Below are 16,783 nucleotides of genomic sequence, written 5' to 3' on the forward strand. Positions count from 1 at the left end.
GGTACACCATTTTACATTTTTTCTTTCCCAAATCTTTGCCAATGAAACATAGCTGACATAAAAAGCACCAGACCTTTGTTCTACAGCAACAAGTGGCCTTCAGGAGGCAAAAACTCCCCCCAGGTCTACCTCGAATTGATGGCAAGCCTGGTGAAGCACAAAAGAACCCACATGCATAGCTTGGTAAGCCTGTCGATGATACCCTCCAATCACCTCCCATTCAGGGTGTAAATGGGTTGGGCCAACCCAAAATCAACCCAAAACCTGACAGTTCTTGGGTTGGGTTCGGGCAAGTTTTGGGAGAAAATCATATGACCCCAACCTCACCTCAAGGCAGTGTGGGAAAAATCATATCTTGAAATTCAATTGTAAGTCACCAATTCCATATCATTCCATTGCAGAGGGACCTCTCACAAGCTGACATGTTTGAAATGGCTGTGGACCAACTGTCAGGCATGTGGTATTTATCATCCGCAGAGACCGCAAGCTATTTCCCGGCAACATCATGTTTGCTGATGTTCCAATAGAGTTGGTCCAGATCCCCAGCGCTCTCAAAACCAATATTGAGGCGCAGGTCATTGAGTCTGAACTGGGCCCAAATTCAACCAATGTGCAGGTTGATGCAATTCTCACGAGGGAGGTTGCCTTTTCCGCTTCAAAGAACCGTTTTTGCTCTCATCCTCTAACTCCTGACTCTGACTTCCAACTTTATTATTAGTTAGTTATGTTTAAAAACACAAGCAAAAAATGAACCAAAAAAAAAACACAAAATAGTACTAAATATTACAACTTAAAAAAAGTATAAAAATGCAATAAAAACAAAAAAAATGGCCCTGGTGGCCTGAATCTGCCTGCCTGACTTCGTTCAGGGTGCCCTGTGAGCTGTCTGGAAGAATTTGACCCAAGAACAATTGGATGGTGAGAGTGCTGAGCAAGACAATACAGGTTGATCCAGCCCAAATCTGGGTTGCGGGGGTGTTGGGTTGGCAAAATGCCAGTGGTTTGCCAGCGTGAGGGGTCAAACTGACCAAGACCGCCAATCTTGGGGGGAGTGGGCTGGACGGCAATTTGTCCTTGTGCACCGTCAATGGGTTTGACTGGATGCGCATGGGCGGGGGGATTGCAATGTTGACAGCCTTTTTGCTGGCTTACCAGAGGTCCCTTTTTGAACTGTCAAAGCGCGCTCAGTGGTCGACCACCAAACTGTACACGGCGGTTGCGGGAGGCCGGCAAAAAGCGTGGAAGTTTGGTGGTCAAATTGACCAACCCCCCTGACCGCGCATTGACTGTTCAAAAAGGGACCTCTGGTAAGCTGGCAAAAAGGCCGTCAACATCGCAACCCCCCCCCCCCCCCCCCCCCCTGCCCATGCGCATCCAGTCAAACCCCGGGCAAACTTAAGGGTTGATTGACGGCAAGGACAAATTGCCGTCCAGCCTGCTCCCCCCAAGATCAACGGTCTTGGTCAGTTTGACCCCTCACGCCGTCAAACCACTGGCAATTCGCCAACCCAACACACCCACAACCCAGATTTGGGCTGGATCGACCCACCCCAAGATTGGTGGTCTTGGTCAGTTTGACCCCTCACGCCAGCAAACCACTGGCATTTTGCCAACCCAACACCCCTCCCGGAACCCAGATTTGGGCTGGATTGATCCATATCGGCTTGCTCAGCACTCTCACCATCCAATTGTTCTTGGTTCACATTCTTCCAGACAGCTCACAGGGCATCCTGACCAAAGTCAGGCTACCGGAACATTTTTTTGGTTTTCATTGCAATATTAAACTGTTTTGAGGCTCTAGTGTTTAGTGTTTTTTTTTTCTGCTTTTTTTGACTTTCTTGTTTTTTGAGTGCAAGCAAACAAGGATCTGGGTGATTGAGAAGGAGTGCAAGAGAACAAACAGCAAGGAAGGAGGATAGGCAACGGGAGGAGGAATAACGGACGGAGCAAATAGTCATCAGTCCAAGAGGAGCATCCCGCCCCATTTTTTGTACACATACACCTCAAGATGCCCACTGCGTTCTTTGAGCAGCATGCCAGATATCGCCGGGTGATGAACTCGTACACCCACTTCTTGTCCCCACTCAGGTTGTTGGCATGTGGGTTCGGGTGGATGGGAAGATGGGCTTTGTCGTTCTTACGCCTGTTCTGTGGCATCTGGAAGTCATCACCGTCCTTCAAACACAAAAATCAGCTGTGTTCATGTCCTCGACTGAGATAGGCTGCGCACCTGGTTGCAAAATCTGACAAGACCTTTCTGGTAGAGCTTTTCTGTGATCTACATGTATAAATATGTTTTTGAATGTTGATTAGTGGGTGTGGCCGCCAGTGGGAATCACCTGAAGAAAGACAAGATACGCACGTCCAGAACCTTCTTTGGTGTCAGATGGAGCAGCCTAGAGCCGCATTTTTGCAGCTTGACTGTGGTGAGGGGTGACGGCTTCCTAGTTCAGAAACCTAAGCCAAAGCAAATAACAGGAATCAGCAAGGTATTTGAGATACCGCTCTACATATTGTGGGTTTGAGAGAGAAAGGTCAGCTACCATTTAATATATGGCTTGATATTCGCATCTTGACCGTGGCCTCGGGCACATCCATTCACAATGCGCCAAACAAAAAAACAGTTTGGTAATCAAAGAGATGGTATTGCTTCCACCAAAACTTGACTTTTGACTTGTCTCGTCCCAGGATTACATGGATGTACCAGAACGCTTCAGCCAAAAATGTGTTCACTTGATCATACTGATCAACAACAAATCCAAGCTTGTTGGCGCGGCAAGCCTTGGCCTTGAGATTGTGTTCAATGCCAAGGTGGCTGTAGGGACAAGGGAGGGCTCTCATGAGATCATTCTAAAAACCGCGAATTAAGTTGGGTTGGTGGGGAAAAGCCCTGCTCGGAAGTATGCTCACTGGATTGACAAACCGGTTGATGTGCGCATCAAAGAGCAAGAACAGGTCGCAGCTGTGCCAGCCTTGGTAAAGCCCGTCAAAGTTGAAGGGTGAGATGTCCAAGGGCTGAAGTCACTGTGAAGCTTTGTGCGGAAAGCTGTGAGACCATCCGCACCGAGCGCTAAGTTAGCCCGGATTAGGGCACTTAGTTCAACCCCACACCCGCATTGGGTTGGATCAACTGGGGATCAACTTGACCTGGAGCTCCGTTTGAAGCTAGTGGGGTATAAATGTAGACCCCACTACACGGCGGGGGTACTTCCTGCCACACCCGTTTGTGGAACTGACGACAGGAGGGTAATCCGTGGGACCAACAAGGATCGGCTCGGTAACCCCTTGGTAAGCTTGTTGGTTCCACAAAATGCTTTTTTTCCACGTGGAACCAATGGGGTTCACACTTTTCCCCGTCGGTTCCAGGATGTGCCTTCCTGGCACGCGTGGAGACCACGTCAGCTCGTTGCTCACGTCGGTTCCACAGATTTTTTTTTTTTTTTACTTCCAGCCAAGACCACCTCAGGCTGGTCCTGAGGTTTTGAAAGTCCGACAAAACTTGATTTTGAAGAGAGGAAAAAAAAACTTGAGAAAAAAACCTATTGCAAACCCGATTGCAAACCATTGTTTGGGGGGTTGATAGCGTGTAAAGAAGTGTGCTACAGGAATGTGAAATGGCTGTGTTGTGTGGCACTCCCTCTCACCCAGGCTCCCTGCCCTCATTGTGAGTTTGAGTCCCACTGGTGACAGTTTTTAACCAGCTACTCCCGCTAAATTTTTCAGGCCCGCCTATGTGGCCACGTGGATTCCACGGGTACACATCTGTAAATATCCATGGAATCCTCGGGGCCATCACCAGGTGCCCCCGTGATCCACTTGGTGGAGATCACGTGAACGTGTGGACCAGCAGCCGCTGGTCCAACCTCGCGCAGGGGCACTACGGGGAATCCACAAGGATTCCTCAAGATATCCTCGTCGAAGGACTCCCCGGGTGTAATCCTGGGACTAATCTCAAATTGAATATGCATCACGCTTTTAAGCATGAACTTTATGTGTTTAGGTGCCAAACACATAACATATAGGCACCTAAACACATAACCTCCGATGGCCTTGGACCCGCTAATCCCCACCCATGCGGATGGCCAATCGGATTAGCCTACTCCAATCGTAATCCGATTGATGGAGGTGAGTGGGACTTGGTTGAAAGTAACATGTCCCTCTGGAGTCCGGAGGGGTGACGAGGAAATTGGTTGAAGATGAAATGTCCCTCTGGGGGTGACGAGGGACTTGGTTGGAGAGGTGAGGTGGAGGGGTGCTGAGGGTGACGTGCCCCTCCGACGCAAGGACTTTTGGAATCTGGGTAGCCCCCCTTCCGCTGGCCGCTGGTGGTTGTTGGCTTGCTGGCGGTCAAAGCTTCTTGACGGCATATTGCCGCTATGCCTGCCGGCGGATGTTTGGTCGGGGCGTGTTTGCCGGCGACTCGACCGGGCAAGTTACCATAACTTGCCTGAAGTTGAGTCAACTTCACCTCATGAGCTTGAGTGTCGGCGGGGGTGTGGACAGATTGGCGGCAATTTGACAGCGCGGGGGTCAATTTGCCGGTGGCTTCCACCCCCGTCAATCTGACGGGCGAAACTTTAAAAAGCGAAACCGCCGTGTTGTAGCACAGAGGTTGAGGTCCCGCACTGTATAAACAAGATGTCAAGATATGCGCGGTATGGTTCAATTTAAACCTAATCTAACCCTAATCCACTCACTCACCCCCACCAAGCAACTCTTCTCCTACGCCGCTTGCTCCGCACTTTTGGGTAGTGGTACATACTATCTTATCTGTGGCCACACTCGGCAGATTGGCCCCGCCCTCGAACAACCCTCGTTCTCCCTCGACGACTCCTGCTTGGAACAGCTTGCCAATGTGAATACAGATTTCCGCAAACTTCAGCCTCTCCGACTCCATCACGTAACACTAGATAAAGGGTGGACCTCTAGTGCAGGTCCCCGAAGACCGTCCGAAGAATTACATATGGCTATGGCATTGACTTCTCCTCACCCTTTCAGCTTCCAGAAACCCCCCCGTCCTGTCTTCGCGCGCGCGCCTCCTCGCTTCTAACATCTCGCGTCGATCGTGCCTATACAGCCAGCACAAGACCGATCGAGGCAGGAAAACACCCGGGCTGAAGCGGTCCAGTCCAACTGCGAATCCAGACGGGCGATCTGAGTCTGAAAGATGCTGGGGATCCGATCAGCCTCACCACCTGATTCACTCGAACATTGGCCAATGCCGGTCCAGCTCGCTGATCAACTCTCGCCATCCGACCGGTTCGAGTCCAGTCGATCTGCTTGCCAATCACCTACTAGGGCGCCACAAATGGCCATTCATCCGACCGGCCCGACCCTTCCCGCCATTCTCCAAACTACTCTTAATCAGCTCCAGCTCAGCCTGCGCAATCTTGCTGATTGTCGCCGAATCTCATTAGCCGATCCATCCAACCCTTCTCCTATACTCTCTGGCCCTCCACCCTTCTCGTTAACCGTCTTGCTGGTTGATCGACTCTGCGCTGGCCATCTATCAACTAGCCGGTCCATCCTCAGCCCCAGCCTGTCTTCCACCTCCGACCCCTCTCTCTTCCTCTCCTTGCAGCCTTTCATCATGATCCCTCAGCCAAATCGAGATCAGGCCCTCCTGCGATCCTTCCTCGGCAATCTCGCCAGGTCATGCTATTGGTCCAGCTTCATTCGCCCTCTCGTCTTCCTCATCCTCACCTACCAACTCCGACACCATTATCCTACCGCTCAGTCTTCGGCCAAGAAGCTACTTGATCAGCTCCAGCTCCCCCATCCACCCATCCCTCCCCCCAAGGTATGCCTCCCTCATCTCTGGCAGACTATTTGATCATATCACTGACCTCATCTACGTCCGTCTTGTTGGTTTGGACTGATTTAGTTAGCCCTACGGCTCTCCGCCCCCCGTGTACCCAAGAGAATTCGAGCAGCAAGAGCACTCAGGTGTTCGACCCTCGTCGAGAATGATTCATCCATCCTTCATCAGCACCAACCAGCGTCAGTTCATCTCAGCCGCTCGTCTGCATATCGGACAATCCCACGATCCGCTGTTTTCATTCGCCCGTCTCGCCAAGTCACCAGCCCATTCGAACTCCAACATCTCTCAGCCCTGGCCCTGAGCCAAATGGAGCGATCCCCCTACTGTCCATCTGAGGACAGCCTGGATGGCGATCAGCGTCATCAGCGTTACTATCTCGTCAATGCTTATCGTGCCAAAATCTCCACAGCCCCAGCCGATTTGCAGCAACAAAATTCCCCGACATGGCAGCAGTCTGATCTAGACGGTGGCGAGGGCGATGACGACGATGCAGGTTTGGAACCATTAGAAGATCTGCTCGATTGGGACTCCAGCACTCGGCCGAATTGAAGCCTTTTCCTGGTGAAACATCAATCTGCCCTGTTATCAATCTCGCCTGTCTTGGGTTGCAAGCTACTCTTCAATCGCATCTAGTTTTCGTTTGGACCATTCGAGTGCCTCCGAAAAGCTTTATCACATAGTGAGCTGGCAGAAAGGTTTATCAATCTGTTCGCTGACTTTACTCTTTGCCTCTCAACTCATGGGCTAAGTTGCTGGTTTTGGCCCATTCTAGGAATCGGCCGTCCGATTGCTATCAGCGTACTGCTCGAAAGAATCGGATTTTGTTCTCTTGGTGATAGCCTATTTGAGGGTTTTCTCAGCACTTCCCCATTTTGTCCCTTCTGTGGTAGTTTTTTTTTTTTTGCACTCTTTTCGTTTTGATGTCAAGAACCCCACAAAAGTATACATTTGCCCCTCTTTTTGTTTTCCTCGCCATTCCCGTTCGGTTTTCTCCACCCCATAACTACATACTTCGTCATTAGTTACTATTTCCTTGTTATGCCATCATAAACGCTATTCCAAGCTGTCCTGCCACTTGTTTTATGCTTGAGTCAATGTTGGATACATGCATTTTTTGTAACAGTTATTTATCATCTCTCAGTCCCTGACTCCCTTGCAAACAGATTTCATTTCTGTCACACATCCCGGTGGATCAGAACAACTGTCAATTTCATATATGTTATTATTTGTGGAACTGACTACAGTTCCTTTTTTGTCACCAAGAGAGCACCTACCTCTGCTTTCTCAAGAGCTTTGACAAACTCCAAAACTACTGATGCTTTCTTGTCTCTTTGACCTTGCCCACAGACATGCAGCTCTCTTAGAAAACATTTTTAAACCAGTAGAACTGCTAGTATAGATATGGTCATTGCAATGAGAATGGCTGTGTCATGGACTCCCTGTAGGAGAGGCTTATGACTTATTTCATGCTTTTTACCTGAAAAGTTGGGGCTTTTGTGGCTTTTTATGTCCTTTTTTTCCTTTCAACCTTCACACAGCAAAACTGGCCAATCTCTGCTGAAGCCCTGAAGGGACCAGATAGCTGACCATCTTGGCTTCAGATCCCTATCCTCATAATGAGGATTGGATTCATGAGCTGGATTGGCCAAGGCACTGCATGGATTATCCCCTCAGACATACCCGTCCAACAAGAGCTCGGACGGGCATGTCCGACCAGGTGTCGGAAACTGGCGTCCAACGGGTGGTCAAACCCACCCGTCGGATCCTCCTGTCCGAGCAGAACTCGGACATTTCTGCTCGACGGGTTCTTGAGCAGCGAGGCCCGACCACTCGTCGGACTTGCCAGTTCGTGCTGCAGTCGGCGATTGTCGCTCGAGCAGTCCTCGGACCAGATTGTCGGACAGCCTTGCCGGAGTAGACGTCGGACAAGGCTGCCCGACCAGTTCCCATTGGTCGTTTTCTGCTGTTCGACAGGTCAGCTAGTCGGACAGGTTAGTCCAACCCTCCCATGTCCAACAAGTCCAACTCGTCGGACATGTGTGTCCAACAAGTCTGACTGGTTGGACATTTTGGGTTCGACAAGTCTGACTGGTCGGATATTTTAGGTTTGACAAGTCAGCAAAAACCTTAACCGCACCCTGAAAATCCCACTAATGTAAAAAAAAGAAACAATGTTTTGCAACATTTAACAACAAAATCTTGTGAACACATAAACCCATGTTCACAACAAGTCAACTGCCTTTTCTGATGTTTACAAGGTGGAAACTGGGTGTAAACTGACTGTAAACCACACTTTACAAGGTGTAAACAACCATTTACAAGGTGTAAACCACACTTTACAAGGTTTAACCCCAAGTTTACAAGGTGTAAACCATAGTTTACAAGGTGTAAACAACTGTTTACAAGGTGTAAACCATAGTTTACAAGGTGTAAACAACTGTTTATAAGGTGTAGACCATAGTTTACAAGGTGTAAACAACTGTTTACAAGGTGTAAACCACCATTTAAAAGGTGGAAACCACCATCTACAAGGTGTAAATCACAGTTTACAAGGTATAAACCACGGTTTACTGCAATGTGAACAAGGTGTAAACCACCATTTACAAGGTTTAAACAACAGTTCACCCACAGTTTAGAAGGTGTAAACTAATATTTAGAAGGTGTAAACCACAGTTTATAAGGTGTAAACCATAGTTTAAAAGGTGCAAACCACAGTTTACAAGGTGTAAACCACAGTCTACAAGGTGTAAACCACAGTTTACAAGGTGAAAAACACAGTTTACAAGGTGTAAACTACCATTTACAAGGTGTAAACCACAGTTTCAAAGGTGTAAACCATAGTTTACAAGGTGTAAACAACAGTGGGCCACTATGCTACACTACGCTACAGGGCCACTTGTTGTTAGCGTCGCGGCAAAAAAACGCCCACCCATTTTGAGTGGTGTTAGCGTACTGTTAGCGCCGCTACACTGCGCTATGTTTCAGTGGCGCTAACAGCGTACCAATTGTTTGTTAGTGTTAGCGTGCCGCTACAGTCACTACGCTGCGCTACAGCACTTTTAGCGGAAAAAAAAGGCCTTTTTTTCAGCTAAAAGCACTGTCGCGCACCGTGGCGTGCGCTCTTTTGCGCCCTGCGTGCGTAGCGTTAGCGCAATTGCGCGCATCTGCGCTAATGCTACGCTAACAGCTAAATTAGCTGCGCACCCTTTGCGCGTAGCGTTAGCGCAGAGAAGGCGCAATTCCGGTAACGCTACGCTAAAGTTTAGCGGAATCCTGCTACACTACAGTTAGTGTAGCTGGCCCACCGTTAGTGTACACCATAGTTTACAAGGTGTAAACCACAGGTTCAAAGGTGTAAACCATAGTTGACAAGGTGTAAACCACCATTTACAAGGTTTAAACCACAGTTCACCCACAGTTTACAAGGTGTAAACTAATATTTAGAAGGTGTGAACCACCATTTACAAGGTTTAAACCGCAGTTTGCAAGGTGTAAACCCCAGTTTACAAGGTGTGAACCACATTGAACAAGGTTTAAACCACAGTTTTGTGAAATAGAATTTACAAGGTGTAAACTAGTATTTACAAGTTGTAAACTATCATTTAGAAGGTGTAAACTACCATTGACAAGATGTAAACTACCATTTAAAAGCTGTAAACCACACTTTGCAAGGTTTAAACCCCAGTTGACAAGGTGTAAACCATAGTTTACAAGGTGTAAACCATAGTTTACAAGGTGTAAACCATAGTTTACAAGGTGTAAACCATAGTTTACAAGGTGTAAAACATAGTTCCCAATGTGCAAACCATAGTTTCCAAGGTGTAAACCACAGTTTACAAGATGTAAACCACCATTTACAAGGTGTAAACCACAGTTTACAAGATGTAAACCACCATTTACAAGGTGTAAACCACACTTTACAAGGTGAAAACCACAGTTTACAAGGTTTAACACATCATTTACAAGGTTTAAACCACAATTTGCCCACAGTTTACAAGGTGTAAAATAATATTTAGAAGGTGTAAACACCATTTTACAAGGTGTAAGCCACAGTTTACAAGGTGTAAGCCACAGTTTACAAGGTATGAACCCCAGTTTACAAGGTGTAAAGCACAGTTTACAGGGTGCAAACCACCATTTACAAGGGGTAAACCATACTTTACAATGTGTAAACCACAATTTACAAGGTTTAAATCACACTTTAGAAGGCTTGAACTAGAGATGGCCAGTGGGTACCCGGAACCTGTTGAGGGGTACCGGCCACTGCCCTTTTACTCCTTTGTAGGTGCCGTGTACGGGTCCGGGTATGCAATTTGGGTGGGAAAATCACCAGGTACCCGGGTACCAAACAGGCACCCGCCATTGTCAGCTGCATGAACGGTCATAGAGTGGGGTGCACACCTCAATGACCAGCAATTGTTAAGCGGAGTACACAACACATCCCACGCAATGACCGGACATTGAGTGGAGTGATCACAATGGCCGGCCACCAAGCCAGGTGTGTACTCCGCTCAATGACCGGCCTACGTCCGCACTTGATGGCCAATCATTGGGTTGAGTGCGCATCTCACTCAATGGCCATTCATCTAGTGGGATGCGTACCCCCCTTAATTTGCGATCATCGAGTGGGGGCACCGCCGGTACCTGTTGGCGGGTGCAGTGTCCGGGTCTGTGTGTCCAAAATTGGAGAAATTCATACCAAGTACCTGCACCTGTCACAGATACCCTGACCCGTTTGGCCATCTCTAGTTTAAACCACAGTTTGCAAGGTGTAAACCACAGTTAATTTTACAAGATGTAAAATCAGGTTTAGAAGGTGAACACCCTGGTTTGCAAGGTGAAAAAAACTGGTTTACAAGGTACAAAGTCTGGTTGACAAGGTGTCACAAGGTGCAAACCGCAGTTTACATTGTTTAAACCAAACTTCAAATTGAAACCACATTTTCCAAGGTGTTCATGTTGCATTGATTTTTGGGGAGCTTAAATAATTGACTCTCAAAATTTGAATTTCCAGTGCCAGAGGGACTATTAACAGTTCTGGAGGAACCATTAACAGTGCCAGAGGGACTATTAACAGTTCTGGAGGAACCATTAGCAGTGCCAGAGGGACTATGAACAGTTCCGGAGGAACCATTAACAGTGCCAGAGGGACTATGAACAGTTCGGAGGAACTATCAACAGTTCCGGAGGGACTATTAACAGTTCCGAAGGAACTATTAACAGTTCCGGAGGAACTATTAACAGTTCCGGAGGAACTATTAACAGTTCCAGAGGAACTATTAACAGTTCCGGAGGAACTATTAACAGTTCCGGAGGAACTATTAACAGTTCCGGAGGAACTATTAACAGTTCCGGAGGAACTATTAACAGTTCCGGAGGAACTATTAACAGTTCCGGAGGAACTATTAACAGTTCCGGAGGAACTATTAACAGTTCCGGAGGAACTATTAACAGTTCCGGAGGAACTATTAACAGTTCCGGAGGAACTATTAACAGTTCCGGAGGAACTATTAACAGTTCCGGAGGAACTATTAACAGTTCCGGAGGAACTATTAACAGTTCCGGAGGAACTATTAACAGTTCCGGAGGAACTATTAACAGTTCCGGAGGAACTATTAACAGTTCCGGAGGAACTATTAACAGTTCCGGAGGAACTATTAACAGTTCCGGAGGAACTATTAACAGTTCCGGAGGAACTATTAACAGTTCCGGAGGAACTATTAACAGTTCCGGAGGAACTATTAACAGTTCCGGAGGAACTATTAACAGTTCCGGAGGAACTATTAACAGTTCCGGAGGAACTATTAACAGTTCCGGAGGAACTACTAACAGTTCCGGAGGAACTATTAACAGTTCCGGAGGAACTATTAACAGTTCCGGAGGAACTATTAACAGTTCCGGAGGAACTATTAACAGTTCCGGAGGAACTATTAACAGTTCCGGAGGAACTATTAACAGTTCCGGAGGAACTATTAACAGTTCCGGAGGAACTATTAACAGTTCCGGAGGAACTATTAACAGTTCCGGAGGAACTATTAACAGTTCCAGAGGAACTATTAACAGTTCCGGAGGAACTATTAACAGTTCCGGAGGAACTATTAACAGTTCCGGAGGAACTATTAACAGTTCCGGAGGAACTATTAACAGTTCCGGAGGAACTATTAACAGTTCCGGAGGAACTATTAACAGTTCCGGAGGAACTATTAACAGTTCCGGAGGAACTATTAACAGTTCCGGAGGAACTATTAACAGTTCCGGAGGAACTACTAACAGTTCTGGAGGAACTATTAACAGTTCCGGAGGAACTATTCACAGTGCCAGAGGGACTATTAACAGTTCTGGAGGAAGTATTAATGGTGCCAGAGGGAATATTAGCAGTTGCAGAAGGGACTATTAACAGTTCTGGAGGAAGTATTAATGGTGCCAGAGGGACTATTAGCAGTTGCAGAGGAACTATTAACAGTTACAGAGGAACTATTAACAGAGCCAGAAGGACTATTAGGCACTATTAACAGTGCCAGAGGCACCATTAACAGTGTCAGGCACCTGCAACCGATGCAAAACAGCCAACTATAGTGTCACTGTAAACCCAAGTTTCCAAGATGTCAACCTAAGCTAAACCCATGTAAACCAACATATTCCAGGTCTAAACTACCATTGAGAAGGTGTAAACCAGCATTTAAAAGTTCTAAAACAACAGTTAAAACGTGTAAACCAATCTTTGCAAGATGTCAACCAACCAAGGGTGAAAGTGCTGCGCTTCAAAAAGGGCAGCGGTTTTGGTGGCGGCTGCGCTGCACTGGAAGTAGAGGCCCCGCCCGCTGCACTACCCCTTTTTTGGGTCAGGCAAGAAGGGGGGACCTGCCACTTTCAGCGGTAGCGCAGTGGAACCATTGCTGCTCTGGATGGTGCAATTCCACTAACGCTACACTAAAAGTTAGTGAAATTCCACTAGGCTACTGTTAGGGTAGCTGGCCCACCATTGATCAAGGTCTTTGGAAATATTGAACTTCAGAAAAAAGAGACCAATTGGAAAATATCAATGATACTCATGTTTGGAAAGAGTGGCATTCATTGAATAAAAAGAGAAAAAAAAACTCCAAACTAAAAATCAATTATGAACTGGCTTGAGCTATTTTTTCAATTAAATGAGTGTTGTTGGAAACATGAAATGTTGTACCCGGTGGAGGAGTTTTATTTATGTAATAGCCACTGAAGATGCGCTGGTATGTGTCTACACAAGACTTGGTTATTTGTAATGAAAATCCGGATGCTGTTTGTGTTTTATGACAAGGCTAAGCAATCAGAGTACAGTTCTTGAACTTTCCTGCATCAAATACAATCCGACATATACCATTTAGCTTTGTCAAATCAATTGCAACTTGGTGATCTGGAAAAACAAAAAATGGTCCAGTGAAAGTTTCATTGTGGTGAGCAGTCAGACAAATCAAACCGTCTTTTTTGTTGATGTTTGAGAGAAGTAAAAAGGCTTTTTTCAATGAGTCAGAGTCAATGTGAGGTCTGTTGGAAAATTCATTTCAAGTGAATGATAAGTTGTTTGCAAAGTCAATTCTGTTGGGTTTTGGTTTCAAGTCTGGATCTGAGAAAGCTGGCATATTCAAATCCAAAAGTTGCTTGTTTGCCTCTACAACAGCAGTATTTGCAATGGAGTGGAATAATCAATGAATTGCTTCACTAGCCAATTTTCCATTGAATACATGATCAAGGTATGCGCAGGTGTTCTTGATTATTTCTTTCAAGTTGCGAAATATTCCTGCAGTTTTGCCAGGGGTTTGAGACTTGCGCCAACCTATAGAGAGCATCCAACCACGAAAAATTTTGCAAACACTTTGTACCTTCCCAACAAACTTCTTTGATTTCTGAAGAAAAGCAGCAACAAATTGAACATCGGCAAGGTCCTCTTGAGAGAGATCCTCAGAGGTGGTGAATTCAGTGTAAGCAATGAATTGATCTTCATCAAACGGATCTTTGTTGGTTTCACTGACAGCAGGGCTAGATTCTTTGGTATTTAAATTGCTAGATTGTTCACAGTTGACATCACTGGATTCTTCACGGTTGGCATTGCTAGATTCTTCATGGTTTTCATTATTAGATCCTTCAATGTTTAGGGTGTTCAAAGTTGACTTGCATAAAATCATAACACCTTAAAATCATAAAATTCTAAGCTGAAAAAATATGTTGCACCCAAGCACTCAAATTAGAGCAACATTTCTAGAATGGTACAAATGAAATCATCACGTGAAAGTCTTATGATTTCATGATTTCATGCATTGAAAATTTTATGATTTCAACTTTGAACACCCTTGTTGTCATAGCTATATTCTTCGTTGTAGTCATCATCAGTAGATCCTTCAGCGTCATCATCAGTAGATCCTTCAGCGTCATCATTGGTAGATCCTTCAGCATCATCATTGCTAGATTCTTTGTTGCAGTCATCATTCGGAGATCCTTCTATGTTGTCATTGGGAGATTCCTGATCCTCATTTTCAACATTGTTTCTGTTAAGAATCGGATTATTCTGGAAGTATATTTTCCTCAAACCACCTTTTTCTAGGAGCAAAATCTCGCCGTAGTTGAGTTTTGTGAAATTTTCTTCAATGTTTTTCTCTGCGGCTTCATACTCGGCTTGTGTTGGATGGGTTTTTTTGATTTCTTTGTAGGACGAATCAACTGGTTTGGGAAGCAGATAGAGCCTGACGGGGTTGTATCCACGGCGCATGATGCTTGTGTCCGGGTGCAAATTGTCTGTCACAGATTTTGCAGCTTCAACACCTTTTGCCCGCTTTCTTTCCTTGTTGTATTTTTGCTTTTGTCTTTTTCTGACCATTTGTTGGGGGCTTGATGATAGGTCAAAACAAAAAAAAAGACAATGATTAGTTTATTTAGACAGAAATTATGTCCTAGATATGAATGAGGAAGCTTACATTAGCCCAGGTTTATTATCATTGACATGGTCAGGTTTATTTGGAGACATTCTGGCAAAAACCTGAAAGAAATGATACAACCAAAGGTTTATTTCTTATGAGCCATTCTGCTATAAATAAAAGTATCTGATAATATATATGATAAGAGAACAAGATAAAGATTTTATACCCAAAGTGATAGTGATCAGCTATGACAAAGTAAAATTGAGACAAGCAACCGTTCCTTTGAATAAACGGAATGAGCTGATAAAGGCCGTTGATACAGTTGATTGATAAGACCATGATGAAAATAAAGATAGAGAATATTTCATCATTAGTAAATGAATAGAACTTTGACTTTTGACAGGATCTTTGTCATGTAAAGAAGGTACTTTACCGTAACTGTTTAAATATATCTTTTGTTTAAAAAGATAATAAAGATTTTATTGATTGGTACTGCGATCTAAAATAAAAGGAAGTCAGAACTTGAAATCTTGCATGATTATGACATTGAGAAAGCTTACCATTGGCAAAGGGCAAAAGGGCGGTGATGAATTAAACTGAGATGTGTTGCAATCAATGCGATGATGTGTTGTTGCTATAGCGGGGTGCACTATAGGCACAGCGGGACGAGTGCGAAAGGAACGTGAAATGGATGTGAAAGCGCAGAGAACACAACTGAAAGGTGGTGCTCCCTCCGGGACCCTCCGGGAGAGCCCTGAGGGGCTCATGGCGTGACAAGAAGAAAAAAAGTAACCGGTGAGGTATACGGGCCTAAGGCCCAATCATGGAAGCAACGCAAGGAGAAACGAAACGTAGCAAGGGGCGCCCTCGGCATCTTGAGGCGGAGGCGCTGGTCGTGAGGTTACCCAAGCCCGGCGCGAGGGCGGGGGTATAGCTGTAGGTGTCGGAGCCCCGTGAGGCGGTGATCCTGAAACGAGGAGGCGGGCCCAAGCCCGTTGGGAGGGCAAGGGGCGGGCGAACCTTGGACGATTCGCGACTCATCGTCCTCCGCCGCTAACTCCGGGGCCTCAACCACCACCACCACTAACACCGTTGAGTCCCTCCTCACCCTCGCTCACAAACGCATCACTACCCTCGTGTATCTCAAGAATGTCCACAAGGGCAAGGTCCACTGGTTCAATACCATCCTCCTCTCCAGACCCAAACTCAAGAAATGGTTCGAGCACCAGCGCGTGGTCACCAGGTCTGTCCCTCTCTTGCACCAGTCGTGCCCTGCCATCTGCTCCTGAAGATTTCCATACACACACATACAGGACGACCAAGTTCGCCATCCTAGGGATGTCGCTCTCCTCCTTACTCGACATCAACAACCTGCAAGACTTCCTGAAAGCAATGATCAACCTGTTGTACGAGTTCAAGTGCATCCCGAACAACAACTTCAAGCCAAAGATCAGCAGTCTCTCCGTGCGTCTTCCCAGCCTTATTCCCCCAAATGATGATGGCTGTAGCGGAGGGGAAGGGGGGAACAGCGCGGGATCTTCAAGCAGTCGTCGAAGTTGGCAAGGAAACTGTTAATAGTTCCTCTGGAACTGTTAATAGTTCCTCTGGAACTGTTAATAGTTCCTCTGGAACTGTTAATAGTTCCTCTGGAACTGTTAATAGTTCCTCTGGAACTGTTAATAGTTCCTCTGGAACTGTTAATAGTTCCTCTGGAACTGTTAATAGTTCCTCTGGAACTGTTAATAGTTCCTCTGGAACTGTTAATAGTTCCTCTGGAACTGTTAATAGTTCCTCTGGAACTGTTAATAGTTCCTCTGGAACTGTTAATAGTTCCTCTGGAACTGTTAATAGTTCCTCTGGAACTGTTAATAGTTCCTCTGGAACTGTTAATAGTTCCTCTGGAACTGTTAATAGTTCCTCTGGAACTGTTGATAGTTCCTCTGGAACTGTTAATAGTTCCTCTGGAACTGTTAATAGTCCCTCCGGAACTGTTAATAGCTCCTCCGGAACTGTTAATAGTTCCTCTGGAACTGTTAATAGTCCCTTTGGCACTGTTAATAGTTCCTCCAGAACT

At 46.0% G+C, this 16,783-nt stretch overlaps 2 protein-coding genes across 2 annotated transcripts; both read left to right on the forward strand.

Moving 5' to 3' along the window:
- Positions 1-5,167: 5,167 nt before the first annotated feature.
- On the forward strand, positions 5,168-6,370 carry PtA15_17A421 (uncharacterized protein; the record flags this gene model as incomplete). Its single annotated transcript, XM_053164537.1, has 2 exons — positions 5,168-5,800; positions 5,885-6,370. The coding sequence occupies 2 exons, from the start codon at positions 5,168-5,170 to the stop codon at positions 6,368-6,370; spliced, it is 1,119 nt and encodes a 372-aa protein (XP_053028494.1).
- Positions 6,371-15,922: 9,552 nt separating this feature from the next.
- On the forward strand, positions 15,923-16,205 carry PtA15_17A422 (uncharacterized protein; the record flags this gene model as incomplete). Its single annotated transcript, XM_053164538.1, has 2 exons — positions 15,923-15,952; positions 16,023-16,205. The coding sequence occupies 2 exons, from the start codon at positions 15,923-15,925 to the stop codon at positions 16,203-16,205; spliced, it is 213 nt and encodes a 70-aa protein (XP_053028495.1).
- Positions 16,206-16,783: the final 578 nt, after the last annotated feature.

The sequence above is a fragment of the Puccinia triticina genome, chromosome 17A (assembly GCF_026914185.1).
Source record: "Puccinia triticina chromosome 17A, complete sequence".
NCBI lineage: Eukaryota > Fungi > Basidiomycota > Pucciniomycetes > Pucciniales > Pucciniaceae > Puccinia > Puccinia triticina.